General features: G+C 58.4%; 1 protein-coding gene across 3 annotated transcripts; it reads right to left on the bottom strand.

Moving 5' to 3' along the window:
* Positions 1-474: 474 nt before the first annotated feature.
* SYT3 (synaptotagmin 3) lies at positions 475-18562 on the bottom strand. 3 transcript variants are annotated; one of them, XM_059728235.1, is made up of 10 exons: positions 18474-18562; positions 10628-11052; positions 10087-10269; positions 8892-9252; positions 8017-8569; positions 3981-4101; positions 3529-3700; positions 2944-3073; positions 2165-2270; positions 475-1698 (listed from the first exon to the last, which is right to left on the bottom strand). In XM_059728235.1, the coding sequence occupies exons 3-9, from the start codon at positions 10238-10240 to the stop codon at positions 2187-2189; spliced, it is 1575 nt and encodes a 524-aa protein (XP_059584218.1). In that variant the 5' UTR covers positions 10241-10269; positions 10628-11052; positions 18474-18562; the 3' UTR covers positions 475-1698; positions 2165-2186. The 3 variants fall into 3 exon arrangements, with proteins under 3 accessions (XP_059584218.1, XP_059584219.1, XP_059584220.1); XM_059728236.1 differs by having other exon boundaries at positions 10087-10253; XM_059728237.1 differs by having other exon boundaries at positions 10087-10247.
* Between the last annotated feature and the right edge of the window lie 856 nt (positions 18563-19418).

Genomic DNA, 19418 nt, shown 5'->3' with positions numbered 1-19418 from the left:
ATGTCCCTACCTGCACCCACCCTACCCCCAGCTCAGCACCCCCTGGGGACTGGGACCCTGAATGCAACTCCCAACACCTGAGGGCTGGAGAGAACCCAGGCATCTGAGCTCCCAGGCCCAATACTCTAAATCACCAGATCCCACCCCTCATCCAGAGCTGCGATATAACCCAGGCATCCAGGCTCCCAGCCCCTCTTTTCTGCTCCAACCCACCAAACCCCATTCTCCTCCCAGAGCTGGGCCAGAACCCAGGCATCTGGCTGCCCTACCTCTCTGGGGGTTCCAGCCTTCTTCCTAGCTAAAGCCATTAAAGAGACCAGGTCCCCAAGTGGTATGATATTCCCTCCAGCAGTGCCATCGCCCAACACCCCAGAGGCCACGCTCTTTCCCAGGGAAGTGCCCCCAGCTGTCCCAGTGCCAGGAGCCGCTCCTCTCCCCAAATCCCCAGAGGGGACAGGCCAGGCTGAGAGCAAGTCACCTCTCACCAGGTTTATTGTTAAGGTCATAATAGCAGCAGCTCTGAGCTCCAACCGTATTGCAGAATGGGATGGACAGGACCCCTCCCGCCAGCTCCCACCCTCCCCCAGGCCCCGGACACTAGGGGTCCCTGGTCCATGAGGGAGGGAAAGGGATATCTATGGCTTCTCCAGGAGGCAGAGGTGTTGGTTTCCACTTGCGCCTTGGTCTTTTGCTTCTGTGTTTTGTTTTGTTTTTTTTTGTTTTTTTGTTCTGGATTTTTTGTTTTTTTTTCTCCTCACACACTTAAAAACAGGGAAAACAGACGGAAGGACAGACACGGACGGACAGACAGAGACAGACAGACGTGCGTCACGGGGGGCAACATTCCGAACAATGGGGCAAGGAGGGGGGACAAAGACGTGAGCTGGATGTCTGGGGTCTCCAAGAGGAAGATTTCCCCAGCCTGTCCCCCTTAAAAAGGGGGGAGGAGGGGAGACCCAGATGCCTGGATTCTCCTCTCCCCTCCCCCACCAGCCCCGAACACCAGGAAGGGGAAACACTCATGCAAAACCACAGAGAAACAAGATGGGGGTGGGAAAGGGGGCACATACTGTGCCCCCCATTCCTTAAAGTCTAGATCCAGCAGGGAGGAGGGGCTGAAGCTAGGTCCCCCTCAGGATCTCTGTAGCTTCCCCCCCACCCCCCCAAAGAGCTCAGTCCTTGCTACAGAGTGCCCCTCCCCCAGGGGCCCAAATCCTCCAGGCCTTCTGGCTGGGGGTGGGGGTAGGGGTGGAGGCATCCTGGAGTCCATGCAGACAGGGGGAGGCTGGGTCCTCTCTATGAGCCCTAGAGAAAAGCCCCACAGGAGGGGGCATGGTGCCCATGGCAGGCAGTTCAAGGGGGTGGTCTGGGTGGGCTCCACTCCACGCAGTCAAGAGGCTCCCCCTCTTCCAGATAAGATGCAGAGTGCTGAACCGGACTCCTGGGTTCACAGTGGGGGGGAGCTGAAGCCAGGCGTTATGGCCCTGCCCCAGGGGCCGGAGGGCACCGAGGTCCCTCTACATGCAAGTCCTGGGGAGGTGGGAGCGGGGCTCCCAACCTGCATCCCACCCCCTGGCCAGTGCCAGGGAGGGGCTGGGGGCGGCTCCGTCCTGGCTTCTACCTATGGCTTTGAGAAAGGTCACCCCCGCCCCAGCCTCCCCAGCCAGAACAGCACAAAGCCGGGAGGCAGTCACAATCCTGGGGGAGAGAGAATGGGCTCAAGTCAGCAGGTGCCCCTCACTCCCGACCCACAACCCCCTGCCCAACCAATGCCCATCAGTCTAGCCCTACAGCCCCTGCAAGCCCAACCCTGACCCCTGACCCACAACCCCCTGCCCCCCCAAGTGTCCTTTCCTCCAAGCCTGCAGCCCCTTGCCCCCCCCAGCCCTGCCGATGCCCCCATTCCCAACCCACAAACCCCTGCTCCCCCAGCCCTGCTGATACCCCTTACTCCCAACCCACATGCCCTGGGCAATGGCAAGGGGAGCCATGGTCTGGCTAGTTGTGAAGCCCCCATCCCTGCACAAGGCCCCCCAACACTGAAACACCTGCCCCCCCAGCACTATGGGGAACATGCCAATGCTGGAACTGTGCCCTGCCATAAGCACCCCCTGCCTCCACCCCAATGCACCCAGGGGCAGCCGCTCCCCTCTTCTCCACTCACAGCTGGGGGCCGGGTGCGGGGGCTAGTCCGAGTGAACACTCTCCACCACAATGGTCGGCTTGTCACGCTGGGCGCTCTTGGACATCTGGCTGTTCAAGGTTTTCTCCTGGGGGTAGGGGGTCAGAGATGGCACCAGTCCCCCCCCCCCCCAACACACACACACACACACACACACACACACACACACCATGACCCCAGCTTGTCCTTCCCCCACCTCATCCCCAAGGCCACACCTCAGGCTCCAACCACTGGTCCCTTCCCCCACCAGACCCCACTTCCTTCCCATAGCTTAGATAGAACCCAGGCATCCTGGCTCCCACCCCTCTACCTTATCAGACCCCTCCAACAGCTCAGACAGAAACCAGACATCCCAGTCTCCCTTGTTCTACTCCACCAAACCCCTCCCAGTGCTCAGACAGAACCCAGGTGTCCTGACTCCCACCCCCACCCCTACTTGCTCTGCCTTCACCAGACCCCTCCTGATGCTAGGAGAGAACCCAGGTGTCAGGCTGCCCTGTTTCCCTGGGGACATCAGCCTTCTCCCTAGCTTGAGATGTCCATGAAAAGGAAACCCAGCACTAGGCCCAGAGACCAGCCCCCCACCCCCCACAGCCCTCCCCCACCCTATACCCATCTGCCCAGTCCCTCCCTCAAATGCCATACTCTTCCCAATCCCCATAACCCTCCCCCACAAACAGCTTCCCCTCCCTGCTCCTCATAGAACAACCCCCTGAGCTTGCAGTGGGGGTATCTGTCCCCACCCCCTGCCCCCTCCATACCTCCACCAGCTGATGCCAGTGCTCAATGGGCTTGCGTGGGTTGGCCAGCATCTCGGCCCAGTGCTCCCGGCCAGGCCCCTCAGCGTCGCTGCCCACACGGCACATTCCAATCACTTCATTGTGCCCAATGCTGCCAGGGACACACAGGTCAGCCCCATGTGGAGACCTACCCTCACAGCCCAGCAAAAACCCAGGCATCCTGGCCCCTAGCCCCACTGCATCTCTAACACACCAGACCCCACTCCCCTCCCAGTGCTGGGAGGGAACCCACCTGGTTCCCACTGCTCCCTGCTCTAACCCATCAGGCCCTCCCCTAACAGAGCTGGGGCAAAACCCAGGCGTCCAGGCCCCCTACCCCTTCCTCTCCCAGAGCTGGGATTGAATCCAGACATCCTGGCTCCCAATGCTACCTGCTCTAGTCTATCAGGCCCTCCCTCCCTTCAGAGCTGGGAGGGGACCCAGGAGTCCAGCCCCCTGGGTAAGATGCCAGGGTTCTGGCCCCATGCTGGGAGAGCAAGAGGGGGCCCAGCAGGCTGAGCAGGAAGCAGCGAGGGATAGGTGAACCCCCAGGCCAGCCCCACACACCAGTCGTAGTCCATGACGGCAATGGTGAGGCTGACATGCTCCATGCTCTCATTGGGGATGTCAAAGACAAGTGCCTCATTGTAGCTGGGGTTCAGCGTGTTCTTCTTGATGGACGTCTTCCTCTTCTTCAATCGCCGGCCCTCGCACATCAGTGACGCCTTCACATACGGGTCTGGGGGCAGCATGAAAGTCAGCTCCCCCAGCCCCTGGCCTACCAAGGGGCCCCACCCTCCCACCCAAGCCAAATCCCCTCCACACCCAGCTGCACCCCCTCTCCTGACCAGCTGTACCCCCTCCCTCAGCCCTGCCCCCCTGCCTAAATGCACCTCCCCACCCTTTCAATATCTCCCTCCCCTCAACCCAGCACTCAACCCCCCCTTCCCCAATCATCATCCCCACCCCCAGCCCTGCAGCTTGCCCAGCATCCCCCTCCTTGCCCCTGCAAGACAGACCTGAGAAGCCGGTAAGGTCCATGGCCTTGAGGTTGGAGGCACGAATGATGGTGACAGTGAGGCGACCAGCTGTGGGCAGGTAGCACAGCGAGAAGTTCACCTCACCCAGGTCTGCTTTCTCCTGTGTGGGAGACCAGAGTCAGTCTAGGGAGCAGGACTGGGGGGAGGGAAGACCCCCCCCCAGGGCCCTGGCAGGGGAGGGATACTGTGATGGGGGCTGAGATAGTGGATGGGGGGGGAGCCGCACTGGCACCGCCCGCTCCCCAGCTGAATATTTCATGCCCTTTACCAGGCTGGAGCCATTTCCTGCCCATCAATATTAATGCCCCCGCCCCGGGCGCCAGCCCAGCCTGTGTGTTACAGTCCCTGGCATGTGGCCACAGCTGCCCCCCAGGGGATGCACCGTGCTGGAGATGGCAGGGGTGGGGGGTGGGCAAGAAACATGACTCCAGAGCCAGGGGAGCAACAAAGGGTGCTCATACAGCCCAGGGGCTCTGGTGGGGAGGACTAGGGGGGAGAGGAGCCCCCTCCACTGTGGCAGCTGGGCACGGTGAAGGGGAGGGCATGGGTGCAGTGGGGCAATACCCAGGGGCACATGTGGGACACAGGAGGTCAGGGGAGTGGGGAGCTGTCCCCTCCACTCTGGGCCAGGTTGCCTGTGCCTTGTGAGCTGGGCAAAGTGACGCCCAGGGCACGGGACTGTAGGTCGGGGGTGAGGGGCACCAGCAGGGTTGGGGGACAGGGGGCTGCAGGTTAGGGGAGAAGGAGGGGTGCAGATGATGATGAACAGCCACTCAGCACATGTTCTCCCCACCCCCCTTCCCCCCCAAAAAACAGCCTGTGGTGCCATGGGGAATTGGTATGAAATGCACCCTTCCTCACCCCCATACCGGGCATGGCTCAGTACCACAACCCTGAGTCACAGCTGTTGTTGTGGGGGGGGAGTTAGGAGGGCCACAGGCTCACACAGACAGACTCATAGGCACAAGCCCAGGTCTTCAGGTGCACCCCTCCCCCAACAACCTGAAAATCAGCTGATTTCCAGTAGCTCCAAACCCCAACTGCACAATCAATGAGAATTGCATTGTGCTCCCAGCAGCGTTCAAGACTGGCAGTAAGAACAAGGGCCTGCAGGTTGGGAGTGAGGAGCACCTGCAGGGCTGGAGGGGGCAGAGGACTGCGGGTCAGGAGTGAGGGGCATCAGCAGGGCTGGGGTGGAAGGAGGGGAGGGGGGGGGTCACATCCACCCATGTGTCCTATTTCCTCTCCAGTTCCATACACAATAAATTCATCTCAAATCTTCTGAAGGACAGAAAAGAGGCTGGCAATGAATTTACAATTGTGTCTCAAGGCACCAGGGCGGGGGGAGGGCAGTAGGGGGAGGGGTAAGGATCTTGGCAGGTAGGAAAGGAGATGGGGTGGGGAGAGGGTATCAGCTGAGATCCCAGGTCCCCCACAGACCGCCCACCATAGGCAACATGTCTAGGGACCTGCCCTGGCCCGTGTCCACCCCCCCCCCCCAAAACACACTGGGACCTCGCAGGTACCTCCTTCCCCCTCCCCTATCCTTCAGGGGCTAAGTTAGGGGCAGGTATTGCCCCACAGGGTTGTTGGTGCAAGGCACTTGACATGTCCCTGGGGTTAGATGCCCCCACCCCTCCGTGGTCTGGGGGTGTTTACTGGACCTCCCCAATCAAGACAGTAGCAGCCCTTCCCTGGTGCCCAGCTCTCCCACTGAGCAAAAGACCTTTGCTGCAGGGAGGCTGCTGGTCACAGCCCCTGGGGACACAGCCCTGGAGGGAGGGAACGCAGGTGCAGGCAGCCCCAGGGGGGACTGGGAGCAGCGGGTGCAGCAGCCTGCACCAGTGTCTGTCTAAGCATGGAGGATACGAGTGATCTCCATCCCCTCCCCTGGCCCACAGGGGCAAGGAACCAAGGAGGTGGAGACTCCAAAGAGGGCAGGTCCCTGGAGTCCCAGTCTAGCTCTGGAGGCACTAAGCCAGTGGGTGGGGATACGGACTGGGCTGAGCGAGGCTGAGCTGCTTTCAGGTAGCACAGCAGTGAGGGTGAAGTAGATCAAACAGAATCAAACTCTCCTGTATCCCAAGCCCTCCTGTGTTGCCTCTTCTTTCCCTTCACAGAGGTTCCTTCAGCCACATGGACCCCTCATCTTCTCAATCTGTCCTCTTGGGAATCATAGACTCATAAAAGAAGTCAGGGCTGGAAGGGACCCCCAGAGGTCATCTATTCTAGTCCACACCCCTACATGAGACAGGATCAGCCCTAGACAAACCATCTCCCACCAATCCATCATCTACTCTAACCTCTTAGCAAAGCTACCACCCACCCAGACACAATACAGACATCACACCCAAACCTGCCACAGGTGAAGCAGGGGTATCACAGCAGCCAACATCCTGCTGCTGTAAAGGTTGTTCATATACGTTCAAGAGATCCCAGGTAGAGGCCATACCCCCACTAAAGAGGAGAGCAAAAATCCCCACAGTCTACACCAATCTGACCACAGAGTAAAATTCCTTCCCAACTTCAAACATGGTGATCGGTCTGACCCTGAGTGGAGGGGCAAGACTCTTTAGTCAGGAATCTCCAGTTTTAAGTCCCAGCAGAAGCACTGGCATAGCCCAATCCCAATCCCCAGCCTGGACTACAGCCAACACCCAATGCCTCTGAGAAAAGTTTAAAAACAGGCTGACACATATAGCAGAAAAGGACGGAAGGGGGCAACTAGCAAAGCCCAGAAGCATGGGAAATCCCCCTAGTAGAACATGGGCATAACTACACCTAGATCATCCCTGACCAGTGCCTGTCCAACCTCTCCTTGAATCCCTCCAGTGATGGAGAGTGCACAGAGCTCCCTAAACAATCTATTCCACTGCCTCACTGCTCTAACAGTGAAAAGGTTTTTCCTAATACCCAACTTAAACCTGCTTTGCTGCAACTTCAAGCCACTGCTCCATATTCTATTGGTGGGAAGAGGTGCATGACTGTGGCTAGAGTTGGGGTGAGTCAGGGCTGGACTGGGTTCAAAAGGGGGACTGATTTCAGTCTGGAGGTTGAGCTTTGAGGTTGAGCTGAGATGAGTCAGGGTTGAGCTGAGTTGTATGGTGACTGGGGTTGAGTTTTGGGATGGAGTTGGGTGGCTTCGAGAACAGAGCTTGGTGACTGGGTTGGGTTGAGTTGGACTGAACTGAGATACAACTGGGTTTGGTCGGGTTGAGTTGAGCTTGGTGACTGGGTTGAGGTTTAGAGTTCACTGGAGTTGGGTGGATATATTAATAGAGTTTGGTGATTGGGCTTGGGTTCGGGTTGGACGGCTAGAGTGACTTCATGCCCAGTGAAGTTGAATGGCATTTGAGAGCTGGTGGTTGGGGTTGATCAAATCAGATTCAACCTGTGTTAAGGGAGGGTGGCACCAAGTTGGGTCACAGGCAGATTTGGGGGGGGGGAAGGGGGGGGGCGGCGCTAGTGCACTTGCATCACCTCCTTTGATTCCTGCTCCACCCCAAGTTTAAAACCAACTCCCTGGCAGTGGCAGCAGCATTTCTAGCCAGGCAGTGCTGAGGGACTCACTTGACTTCAAAGCTCATTATCATCTACCCCATCAATCAATCTACTTCATACCACAGGTGTTAACAACCCTGTCTTCTTTCTTAATAGACTTAATGTTCCACCAATCAGGCTGTCCTTTGTTCTGCAGTTCTGCTGTGTGTTCTCTGCTCCTGGTGATGAAGCTCCTATTTCACAGCCCTGCAGATTGTTTTTAACTCTTTCCAATTAAGTTATCTTTGTTTTGCTTCACCCTTAAACTGCATAATACAGCCCTGGGCCCCTAGCATATTAGCAAAGCTTCTAGTATATTTTAATGGGCAAAAATATGTGTTGTTTCATATGTAATAAATCACACACCATTTCACCCCCCTTTTCTAAATCCTAGATCTGCCCATGGGTGGAGTCAAATCTCCATTGCTATCCACCCTTCTGTGACAAACATTCTCCCTGCCCCAGCCCAACTCACGGAGCTGGCCTCCAAGATGTCCCTCCAGATGGGCGCCTCATCATCACGCTCAGCCATTTCCAGCAGGTTGTCCAGCACCACCTGCCCAATGAGGTCATGGCGGGAGAAGCGGTCAAAGTCGTAGACACTGAAGTGCAGCTTGCGGGAGGGCAGCTCAGCAAAGGGCACATTGAAGCTGAAGGTCTCGTTGAAGACAGGGTTGAGTGTCTTGCGATGCACCTTGGTCTGGAACTTCTTCTTGCGGTCGGGCAGCAAGTACATCTTGACGTAGGGGTCTGAGAAGCCATTGGCATCCTTGGCTGGCAGATCCAGGGCCCGTAGGATCTTCACCACCAGCTGCTCTGAGGCATAGGCATAGCGCAGGGCAAAGCTGATACGCCCACAAGGGGTGGCCTCTGCCTTGCGGTGCTCTGCTTCCCCCGAGCGCTGCCGGTACAGCTCTGGCTTGATCTGTCCGATGCTGGTGACCTGCTCTGGCTTGTCCTCCCCGCCATGGCTGCCCACATCTGGGCTCGACAGCTGCTGAGTCATGGGGCGTGGCAAGGTGTTGTACCTAGGGGGAAAGGGCAGGGCAGGGCTGGGACCAGGGGCCAGATGCAACCGGGGACAGAACCAACCAAAGAGCACCCATGAGATGCTGCTCTGGTACATAGCTGCCCCCTGCCCTCTCCCTCCACCCCGCCAACCCACACCCACCCTTGCACTCCCCCACTTCCCACCCCATCAGCCCCTCACATTCTCCCCCTGCCCCACCACCTTACACCTGCCCCCTATGATTCTCCCTCTCCCATCTCCTTCCCATGCCACCACTCCCCTTGCTTGGGGTGGCTTCTCTACCTAAATCTGGAGCTCCCCATCCCTCACTGACGGCTCACCTGGGAGCGGGTGCCAGGCTGGCCACCTGCTGGTGGGAGTGGGCATTGGGGATGCCCCCACCACCCTCCTTCTCCACGGGCAGGTCAGGAGAGGTCTGGCTCAGCTTAAGTGTTGCCTCGGGGTAGGAGTCCATGTCGAGGTAGGAGCGCTCAGGCATCTCAGGCCCTAGCTCAACCCGCTCAGCCAGCAGGTCCCCAAAGGGTGAATGGTGCAGGTGGCCATGGTCCTTGCGAGGTGTCTGTGAGGCCCCTTTATCCCTCCAGGGGATCCAGCATAGTTTCCAGGACACAAAGAGCGAGACGCCCAACAACACAATGCCGCAGAAGGTGACGATGACAGAGAGCAGGCTGACAGAGATGTCTGCGGGAGTGGGGAGAGGCTAGGCTGGACACAGGGAGGGCATTTGTCCCCGATCACACCCATCAGCCCCCAGAGTCACTTACACGGGGACATGACCCCTGTGGATGATGGACATGGCCACATTCCACCAGCAGGACCCTAGATGCCCCAAACTGTAGCTGATGCTACATCCCACAAGTAGGACCCTACATTCCCCAGACCATGGATGTGACCCCATCCCAACAGCAGAACTCTATGTGCTCCAGACCATGGATGTGGCCCCATCCCACCCCAAGTCCTCCTGGAAGTGGGCACTGCCCAGAACCTCCACATCCCTGTCGCCCACAGTATGGATGTGGCCAAGTTGCACTGATACGCTGACGCATCCTAAGCAACACCCCAACCAACAGTGGACATCCCTGCATCTTCCCACAGCACCCCTCCTATGCCACAGAAGGTGAACACGCACCCACCCCCACGCAGACCCAGCATATCATGCCATCCAACCAAGTCTTGGGTAAAGCACAGTGTGGGTGCACCTCTCCTGACAAGCTGGTGGTGCCTGCAGGGCAGGGATGGAGGTTGCTATTCCTGACCCAAGTCTATGGGGAAGGGGTAGCTCGTGGGACACAGCAAGTCATTGGTTACCCAGGAACAGGTGTGTGCATCAAGGCAGGGAAGGATGGTGTCCCTGACCTGAGCTGGGGGGAAGCAAGGTGCTCATGAAGAGGGAATCTGGCAGAAGCCCTTACCCGAGTTAATGGGATGAGGTTGCCCCCAGGGGAGGCAGGCTCCCTTCCCTGAGTCAGTGGGACAGGAGTGCCCAGAGTGGGGGTGGTAAAGGGGGCCCCTTACCGGCATCTGTGGGCCGGGGGTGCCCACGGTTGCGCAGCAAGTCGGTGAACTCGAGGCACTTCTCATGCTGCTCCAGCGCCCGCAGGCTGAAGCACAGCTCCTTGACCAGGGTAAGCGCGCTGCGGCACACATCCTCCTCGTAGTCGCCCGACATGGCACCACTGCATCTGCCGCCGCGGGGACATGCACATACAAACACACAAACACACTCTGTGAGACACCGCACCCTACACCACACCCACCCCTGCACCCCTCAGATAAGCACACCCACCCTTGGGGTAATGCATAGCGACCGCCCTTGAACTTGACAGCAACCACCCCAGCACACAGGCCATGCACCCAGCCAGCAGCTCCCAACACAGCCTGTCTTCAGGAGCCCCCAACCCAGGCCCCCTGGGGATCCCTCCCCCACCGCTCCAGCCCCAAACCCTAATGATGCACCCCAGGGTCTTCTAATCCAGCCCTCATAAACCCCCAGCCCCTGCTCTGAGCCCCTCACCAGCACCCTTCTGCCCCCTCCCAAAATTCACGCCCCACTCACCAGTCTCTGTCACCTGCAGGGTCCACGGGGAGGCAGGGGCTCCCAGAGAGTTGAGTCCAGGGTGGTGCGGGGGTGCAGAAGGGGGGAATCACTGCCAAGGCCAGGTGGTCCGTGTCCACATGAGGGGGATGCAAGGGCCCAAGTCTCCCAGGCAGGGCAAGGCCAGAGCCATGCAGTGCAGAGGTGTGGGGGAGGGCACCCCCGACAGGCAGCCCCAGGATCAGACCAAGCGTGAATGTGGGCGTGAGGAAGGCACAGAGTCAAGGGGCAGGGGCCCAGCTGGGGACAGGGCTGGTGGGGCCCTCCATGGATGGGGTGCAGCTCTCCAACGCTTCACTGCAGGAGGCGGCAGCAGGAACCCAGTGGCTCTCAGCCGGAGGGGAAAGGGAGATGCACCAGTGCCTGTGGCACAGATCCCCAGGTACCTGCAGGTGGGAAAGGTCATAAGAGGGAGGACCCAGGACCTTTAGACCCTGCCCCACACCACTCCCATATACCCCATGCCCCGCTACATCCCAGCCCTGGGACCAAGCAGCAAAACATGGCTCCTTCCCCCACTATATCCCAGGCCTGGGATCCCAAACCAAGACGTGGCCTCGTCCCCCACTATATCCCAGTCCTGGTACCCAGCACTGAGACATGGCCCTGTCCCCCACTATACCCCAACCTGGGGACCCCAGCACCAAGATACAGCCCCATCCCCCACTATATCCCAGCCCTGGGACCCAGCACTGAGACACAACCCCCATCATCTCTGCTTCACCTGAGACTTTTCACCTCAATGCCCTCACACACCCAATCCCCCCTCCCTGCCTTTCCACCCCAGACCCTGTGTCACCTCAAATCCCCTTGCCCACACCTGCGACACCTGTCCCACCACCCCACAGCAGCCACAGTCCTAGGCTCTCCCTCCCCAAAACTCATTCAACAGCTCAGAGCCCCTGGGAATGAGAGAGAGCTGACTCAGGGGTCTCAAGGAGGGGAGTGGGGTCTGGTGGGGTGGGACAGTGGGTGGCGGTTGGGAGCCATGTTCTGGGCTTCTGTCCCCAGAGCAGACGGGGAGGAGAGTCTAGTGGTTAGAGCAGGGAGGGGGCTGGAAGCCAGGCCTCCTGGGTTCGATCCAGCTCTGGGACAGGAGTGGGAGCCTCCTGGGCTAGAACAAGGGAGGTCAGAGCCCAGATGCCTGGGTTCTAGCCTGCCATCCCTGTAGGGGAGTGGCTGCTATCTCTTCTTCCAAGAGGAGGGGGAGCCTCTCCCTGCCCCTGGCTCCCTGCAGTGACAGTGTGGTGGGGGGGTGCACACAGCATGGCTGGGGGAGCCACTCACTCTCCAGGTCTGGCTGCCTGGCTTGGCCTGGCCCAGATACCAGAGCTGGTGCTGCAACCGCATCAGCCTCTGTCAGAGCCACTGAGGCTCCTGTCTGCTCTGAATACCAAGTACCCAGCCAGCTCCCTGCCCCCCTCCTGGCCAGCGCCAGCCCCCAGAGGGGGCAGGGTTGCCCCAGCTGTGGGGAGGGACACTGACTTGCAGGGAAGAGGAGGAAGCAACACAGGATGGGAGTTGAGAATATGGAGGCTTGGGAGGGGTTGACTTTGGAAGAGGGGGTGCAGGGAGATGGGAGGGGTTGGGGTTGGTCCCTGGCCTGGGAGAGGAGACCAGCCAGGAGAGCCGGTGATGCTAGCCCCCTCCCCGCCTGCCCAGTGCCTCACAGCCCGGGGCGCCAGGCAGGCAGCTGGTCCCTGCCACTCCAAGTTAGGGCAGACAGGGAGAGATGCTCCTGCCTGCTGGTGCTGTGGCCTCTGCCACCCACTGGGGAGGGGAGAGGGGGAGGGGAAGCAGCCCTAGCCCATGCATGATAACATGCACACACATGGAAAACCACACCCATGTGCACTTGCTAATGCTTGCATGCCAAGGTCACTCAAATGGGTGCACACCACCCTTCCCACAGGCAGCAGGTGCAGACAGGCATGCACATGTAGCTGTGTGAGCACACACATGCCTGTGCATTAGCAAGCACAAGCACAAACGTGTGCAAAGGTACCTGGGCATGACCCCACATACATGCACATAATGCTCATACTGAAGCATTGTGTGAATACAGAGGATAGTGCACACACATGCTTACCAACTTGTGAGCGCTTGCACATGTATAAACGTGTGTGCTCCTGAACCCCAACAGAAATACAAAGAGGGCAATCACAGAGAGCACATAGGAAAGTCTGCTCAATGCACACATGTTCTCACGTGAACTCATGAGTATTTTCACAAGCACGAGCGTGCAAACTCACATGCCAGTAGCAGGTATTTGCAGGTGCTGCACTCTCTCCTGTAACCCAAGCAACAGGGTTTCCTGCCTACGCGCTGGCATATGGCCGGGAATGCACACTCAAGTGTGCACGCTTGTATCTTCACGCCCCTACACATGAGCCACATAAATGGCTGCAACAGCGGCACATAACATGCCAGGGACACACGCACACAGAAGGCACAGGAAGCCTCTGACATGCTGAGCACACTGCAGCTCACGTGTGCATACTCATTGCACAGCACCACACATACATGTCTAACATAGGCATATGAGAACACCTATGCAAAGTACCTGAACAGACAGAAAACACCCGTCACATGCACTTCCCCCACATGCATGTGCAAATATGCCCACCACCATCCCTACACAGCGTTTTACATACATGAGCACACACAAGTAACCCCTTCCCCATTGTATCTGACATTGGCACACACTTCACCTCTCCTTGAAACATGAGGACATGCACACAGGGCCTCACACACAGGCATGATGCATGTACATGAACATTCACTCCACAGCACCTCACACAGGTAAACACATGCACCTATCATGCTAGCACACATGTGGACCCACACAGCATACAGCACTTCAGATGCACACTGCACCTCATACACATGTAAACAGATGCATCCTGCACCCATACCAACATGGCTGAACATGCATTCTGCAAACATATGAACACTCACTGCACAGCACACGTGAACAGGCACATAACCACTGCCCTAGAATACATGTGGGTACATCAATCCTGCCGTATTTCACATGTTCCACGTTTCACACATATGAATACCTCTGTGCAAACATGCATGCCCATAACAATCAGCACAGATGTGAACAGACACACACCCACTGCTCTGCACCTCACAAGCATGTGACCAGACACATGTTATTACACACCACCTCACCCACTATGAACACAATGTTGTGCATGGAGACACTTGTCACACAGTACCTCCCATACATGCAAACAGACACATCCTGCACTTCATATGTGTGCACCTACACATAAGTACATGGACACCCATCCCTCAAACAGCCATCTAAGAACAGCTTTTCATGTGCAAATGTGAATATGCACACAGCCATTGTACTGATGCTCACATGGCCATGCTTATTGTACAACACTTTGCATATGCTACACTTCAGACACATGAATATACACGTGCATGCTTGTGAGTATGCCAGCACCACATACATATACACACAAACATCCAACTGCAAAGCATGTACGCACACATGAACATGCACACACCCATCACATTGGCCTGCACACAGGCACTGCATGCACACTGCACACCCCACAGGCATGAATACAGGCATGTGCACATACATACCAATTGTGCTGATATGTAGGGGAACACTTACAAACCTGCGGTCTTGCAATTCACCCACCCACGTCAACATGCAGTCACATGCACGTGGACACCAACTACACAGCATCTCACAGACATGAACAAGACCCCCCCCACATGTACATATGTGAATGAGTCTCTTATGCCCATGAACACCCATGGCACAGCATGTACACACACGTAAACACACACTGCATGCCTGTGAAAGCCTGTGGCACAGAATGTACACACATGTGAACACATCCCACATGCCTGTGAACACCCGTAGCACAGCATGTACACACATGTGAACAAGCATCTTATGCCTGTGAACACCTGTGGAACAGCTTGCACATGCACACACCCATCACACTGGCAGGCCTGTGGGCACACCCGTCAGCCAGCACTTCACACACACACACACACACACACACACACAAGCACGCACCTGATACACACATGGATGCACACGCCTGTCACACCAGCAGGTAGCACCCTTGTCAGCACACACAGTGCCAGGCAGGGCTTCCTCAGTGCTGACGCCCACAGCACCCACAGCGTTGCTGGCTCTGCTCCCCACCCCCACACAGTGAGTCACTGCACTAGCGCTACATGGGCATGGGGAGGGAGGGAGGGGCTCAGCCAGGGAATCCCCCCAGCCAGCAGGGCTGCCCACACACCAGCCAGACAGCCCCTGCCACAGACAGCCTGGGGCTGAGATGGGGGCTGGAAGCTCAGCAAGTACCAGCCCCAGCCGAAGGCTAACATCCAGCCGCTAAGCAGGGCTGGGCCCACCCAGAGCCTGAATAGGAAATGCCAGGCAGTGCTCTCCCCTGGCAGTGGGGGTTGCCCCGGGGCCCCACAGCCAGATAGTGGGACAGGGGGTGCCAGATAGCAGGGGAACAAAACAGAAAGCAAGGTGGAGGAGTCTGTGTCATCCCCCACTCCCATTCCAAAGCCAGAGGGAACCCAGGAGTCCTCGGTGCCTGTATCCTTCTGCCACCACTACCCACTAAGTCTTTGTCCTCTCTGTTCTAGATGTAGTCCCCTGCACTAACCCACTAGACCCTGCTCCCATCCTGGACCCCTGATAGAACCCAGGTGTAGGGGCTCCCAGCCCCCACCCTGCTGTAACCCATCAGATCCCACTTCCCTCCCAAAGCTGGCAAGGAACCCAGGCCTCCCAAATCCTCCCCCTCTGACCCACCAGCCCCTCTCAGGTAACCCGAGCCTCCTGTACTGCTCACACAGCCATGCCAGGTCGATATGGCGCATGTCGCTGCCAGGAGCTGGGATTCCCACCCCCCTGCCACCTCTGTGCCAGGAGATCCCCTCCAGCCCAGTGCCATGCGGGGGGCCGTGTCACAATCCAGGCAGCTCAGGGCAGAGCCTGACCCCCCACGCGCCCCTGCAGTAGCCAGACTGGCCCCGACCCAGCAGCTTCTGCGCTACCAGGCCTGGGAGCTGTCTTCACTCCATCCAGTCAAGTCAGTTGGTGTCACAGAGCCAGGCCTGGGTGGGGGCTGGGAGCCAGGACTCCTGGGTTCACTGCTAGAGGGTTCACTACTGGTGGATTGGAGCAAGAGGGGCAGAGGTGGGAACCAGGATTCCTGGGGTCTCTGCTGGAACTGGGTCTGGAGGGAGGAGGGGGGTGGGAGCTAGGACTCCTGGGAGGGGGGTGGGGACTAGTGGGCAACAGAGGGGACTGGGAGCCCAGACGCCTGGGTTCTATCCCAGCTTGGGGGGGATGCTTCTTATTTCCCTACCCCAGGTACTAGGACACCCTTGCCCACAGGTCACCACACTCCAGTAAGGCCTCAGCCCCTGCACTGTGGGCCTAGGACCCCCGCCAGCTGCTGACCAGAGCGGTCCCCCACCACCCTGCAGCCCAGCCAGGCCAGAAAGAGGAGCCCATGGGATGCCACCATGAGCTGTCACGACAAGGTGTACACACACACAGTCATACTCACTCACATCGCACAGGCTTTACCTGTCTTCAGCTGGGACAGTCTCCCCTGTACACAAACACACACACACACAGAGCCATGGTGTCACACACACAGCCTGTCACACAGTGTGAGCAGCAATGGTGACACCACACTCACTGGCTGTTGCACACCCAGCATGAGTGCCAAAGGTGATGCATATGCAGGCTGTCGCACATGCACATAGTCACACTCGGTATGACAGGTTTGCACATCCCAGCTGGTGCACACTTGCGCAATGTGGGAGTGGCAATGGCATAATATGCATGTAACCTGTTGCATACTCATAGTCTGATAATACGCACAGCACAAGGGGCAGTGGCATAACCCCCATCACCTGCTATGCACTCACAGTCAATTCCACACAAGATCTGTCACACACCTGTGGTCTGGTATGGGCAGTGTGAGCATGTTTGTCACACACACAGGTAGATGCACACTTGCTATCTGTTGCTCCCAGCATGAGCAGAACTGATGTTATACCCTTGCACCATCATGGTCTGTCGCACATAATGAAAGAGGCGCTGGGGTCACACTCAGTCTGTTGCACACCCAGACTACTGCACTCATGCTTAGTTGCACATATGGCGTGAGCCATGCTGGGGTCATGCCTGCAGTGTGGCATGTTTGCCATCTGTCACATGCCAGGTTTGTTGTACACTTATGGTCTCTTGCACCCAATGTGAACAGCACTGGTGTCACACACACACAGAGAGTTGCACGCTCACCATCCATCACATGCGGTGTGAGCAGCCTGAGTCTCTCTCTCTCTCTCTCTCATGTACACACGCACATATGCACAGTGTTGCACACTTACCATATATCACACACGTTTGTCATACACTCACCATCCATGGCATGTGGCATGAGCAGAGTGGGTGTCACACACAGGCACACACTGTTGAATACTCACCATCCATTACACACTCATAACCTGTTGCACAGGGTGTGAGCAGCACAGATGTCACACATACACAAGCACACCCACTGCTGCACACTCACCATCCATCACACACTCATCTGTGGCCCATCATGGTATAAGCACAGGTGTCACACACACACAGAGTGTTGCACACTCACCCATCCACTGTACAATCACGGTCCATGGCACAGGGTGTGAGCAGCATGGGTGTCACACACACAGTGCTGCACACTCATCATCCATCACACACTCATCTGTCACACACTCACCGTCCGTGGCCCATGGCATGAGCAGCACAGGTGTCATGCGCGTGCGCACATGCACACACGGTGTTGCACACTCACCATCCAGCATACACTCACAGTCCATGACACAGGCAGCATGGGCATCACACAGACACTCACAGTGTTGCACACACACCAACTATCACACACAGTTTGTGGCACAGGTAGCATGGGCATCACATGTGCACACTTACCATCCATCACACACATCTGTCACTTACATCTGTCACACATTCACCATCCAAGGCCCATGGTGTGAGCAGCACAGGTGTTACATGCCCCCTTCTGTTGCACGCCGGGGCACAGGGGCTGTGCACACTCGCTCCCGCCCAGCAGGGTCGCAGTCACACACACACTCATGCCCGGGCCGGCTCCAGCTCGCTCCTAATCACATTAGTGCCGTGTTGGCACAACAGCCGCTGGGAGGCTGCTCCGCTGGCGGAGCCCCCCCACCCCCGCTGACAGCCTGCAGCCTCCTAATTACACCCTGCGCCGCACAGGGGGGGAAGGGGAGAACAGAGGCGGGAGCCCCTTGCATGCAGCTGCAGTGGGAGCAGCCCCCATACCCTGGTGCCCCCCAAGCCAGGAGGCAGCAGCCCCCTGCTGGGATACGGACCCCCATCCCCCTGCAGCCCCCTTCCCCCCGCCCATGGCACCCCCTTCCATGTGTGGCCCCCCCAGGCATACCCCTCCAGCCCCTCCCCCCAAGACTGGCCCTCCTATCAGGGCACCCCCCCGGCTGGGAGCCCTGCGGCCCCCTTCCCCATCCAGGTCTGAAGCCTCCCCCGGTGCCCTCTGCCCCAGCCCCCTGGCACAGACCTCACTGCACCCCTCTGCCCCCTCCATTGCCCCCGCACAGATCACCCCCCATGTACTCCCTGCTGCAGCACAGACCCCACCTGGATGCCCCAGCTCAGCCCCTCTGCCCCCCAGGAAGACCCCCTGGCACCGACCCCTGCATCCACTCCCAGCCCCCGCTGCCACAGCCGGATCCCGCGCCCCGCGGCCCCTACCTGCCGTGTCGCCCGAGCCGCGCCGCGCCGCGCCGCGCCGTCCCGGTGCGCGGGGCCGCTGCGCCTCACCCGCCTCCCCCGCTACAACTCGGAGCTGAGCAGGTGCCGGGCTCCCCCCGCCGTGCTCGCCGCGCCCGCCAGGGGGCGCCCGCGCCCGCCGTCGATGCCAGAGGGTGGAGTTGGTTGGGGGGGGGGGGGGGGCAGATCCATTCACCCCAGGGCATTGCACCCCCACCCATCCCCCCGGTGTATTGTGGGGTACATAGGTGAATGCACATCTGGACACGTGGGGGGGGGCAGGGTAATTAACCCAGCCCAGAGGTGGCTACATCTCAGCACCAGGCACACGCACGCACGCGCACACAGAAATACACACAAGCATGCAGACACACAGATTCACACGCACACAGACATGTGCTCCACCCCAGAGCCAGCTGCATTTCAATGCAGGAGCAAGGCAGCCCATGTAGATGTAGCCCCCTTGCTGGTGTCCCACCCCAGAGGTGGCTGCATTTCCATGCTGGATAAGGGGGTCCCGGTATAACCTGTGGGAGACCCATAACCCCCCCACCCCTGGCAATCACTCATCCTTCCTTGTGCCTGTAGATCTGACTGCGTATGAGGATCCCTGGCTCACACGTGTGCACACACACTCATTCTCACATGCACACACGCTCTCATGTTCAGGTCCTTGGGGACCTCCATGCGTAGCCCTTGACCCCTACAGCTCAAGTGACTGCGGTGGGAGTTTTGGAGGGGGACAGTTTTCCAGCCACGCCTCACTCAGTGCTGAGATGCAGCCACCTCTAGGGTGGGGCACAGGGGTTGCTTATACTGGAGCTGAAATGCAGCTGTGTCTGGAGTGAAGTGCACTGAGGGTCCATTATCATGGCACAGGTTCCCTGCCATGGCCAGGGCCTACCACCAACAGAGGCAGGGACCCCC

Source organism: Alligator mississippiensis, chromosome 5, assembly GCF_030867095.1.
Source record: "Alligator mississippiensis isolate rAllMis1 chromosome 5, rAllMis1, whole genome shotgun sequence".
In the NCBI taxonomy this organism is placed as follows: domain Eukaryota; kingdom Metazoa; phylum Chordata; order Crocodylia; family Alligatoridae; genus Alligator; species Alligator mississippiensis.
This window is presented reverse-complemented; position numbering and strand designations above follow the sequence as displayed.

Excerpts from the sequence above, each read along its gene's own strand:
- SYT3 (XM_059728235.1), bottom strand. The coding sequence starts at position 10,240 with ATGTCGGGCGACTACGAGGAGGATGTGTGCCGCAGCGCGCTTACCCTG. Across the intron at positions 8,570-8,891 it reads AGCCTGGCACCCGCTCCCAG|GTACAACACCTTGCCACGCC; the intron begins GTGAGCCGTCAG and ends CTTTCCCCCTAG. Across the intron at positions 3,701-3,980 it reads GGACCTTACCGGCTTCTCAG|ACCCGTATGTGAAGGCGTCA; the intron begins GTCTGTCTTGCA and ends TGCTGCCCCCAG.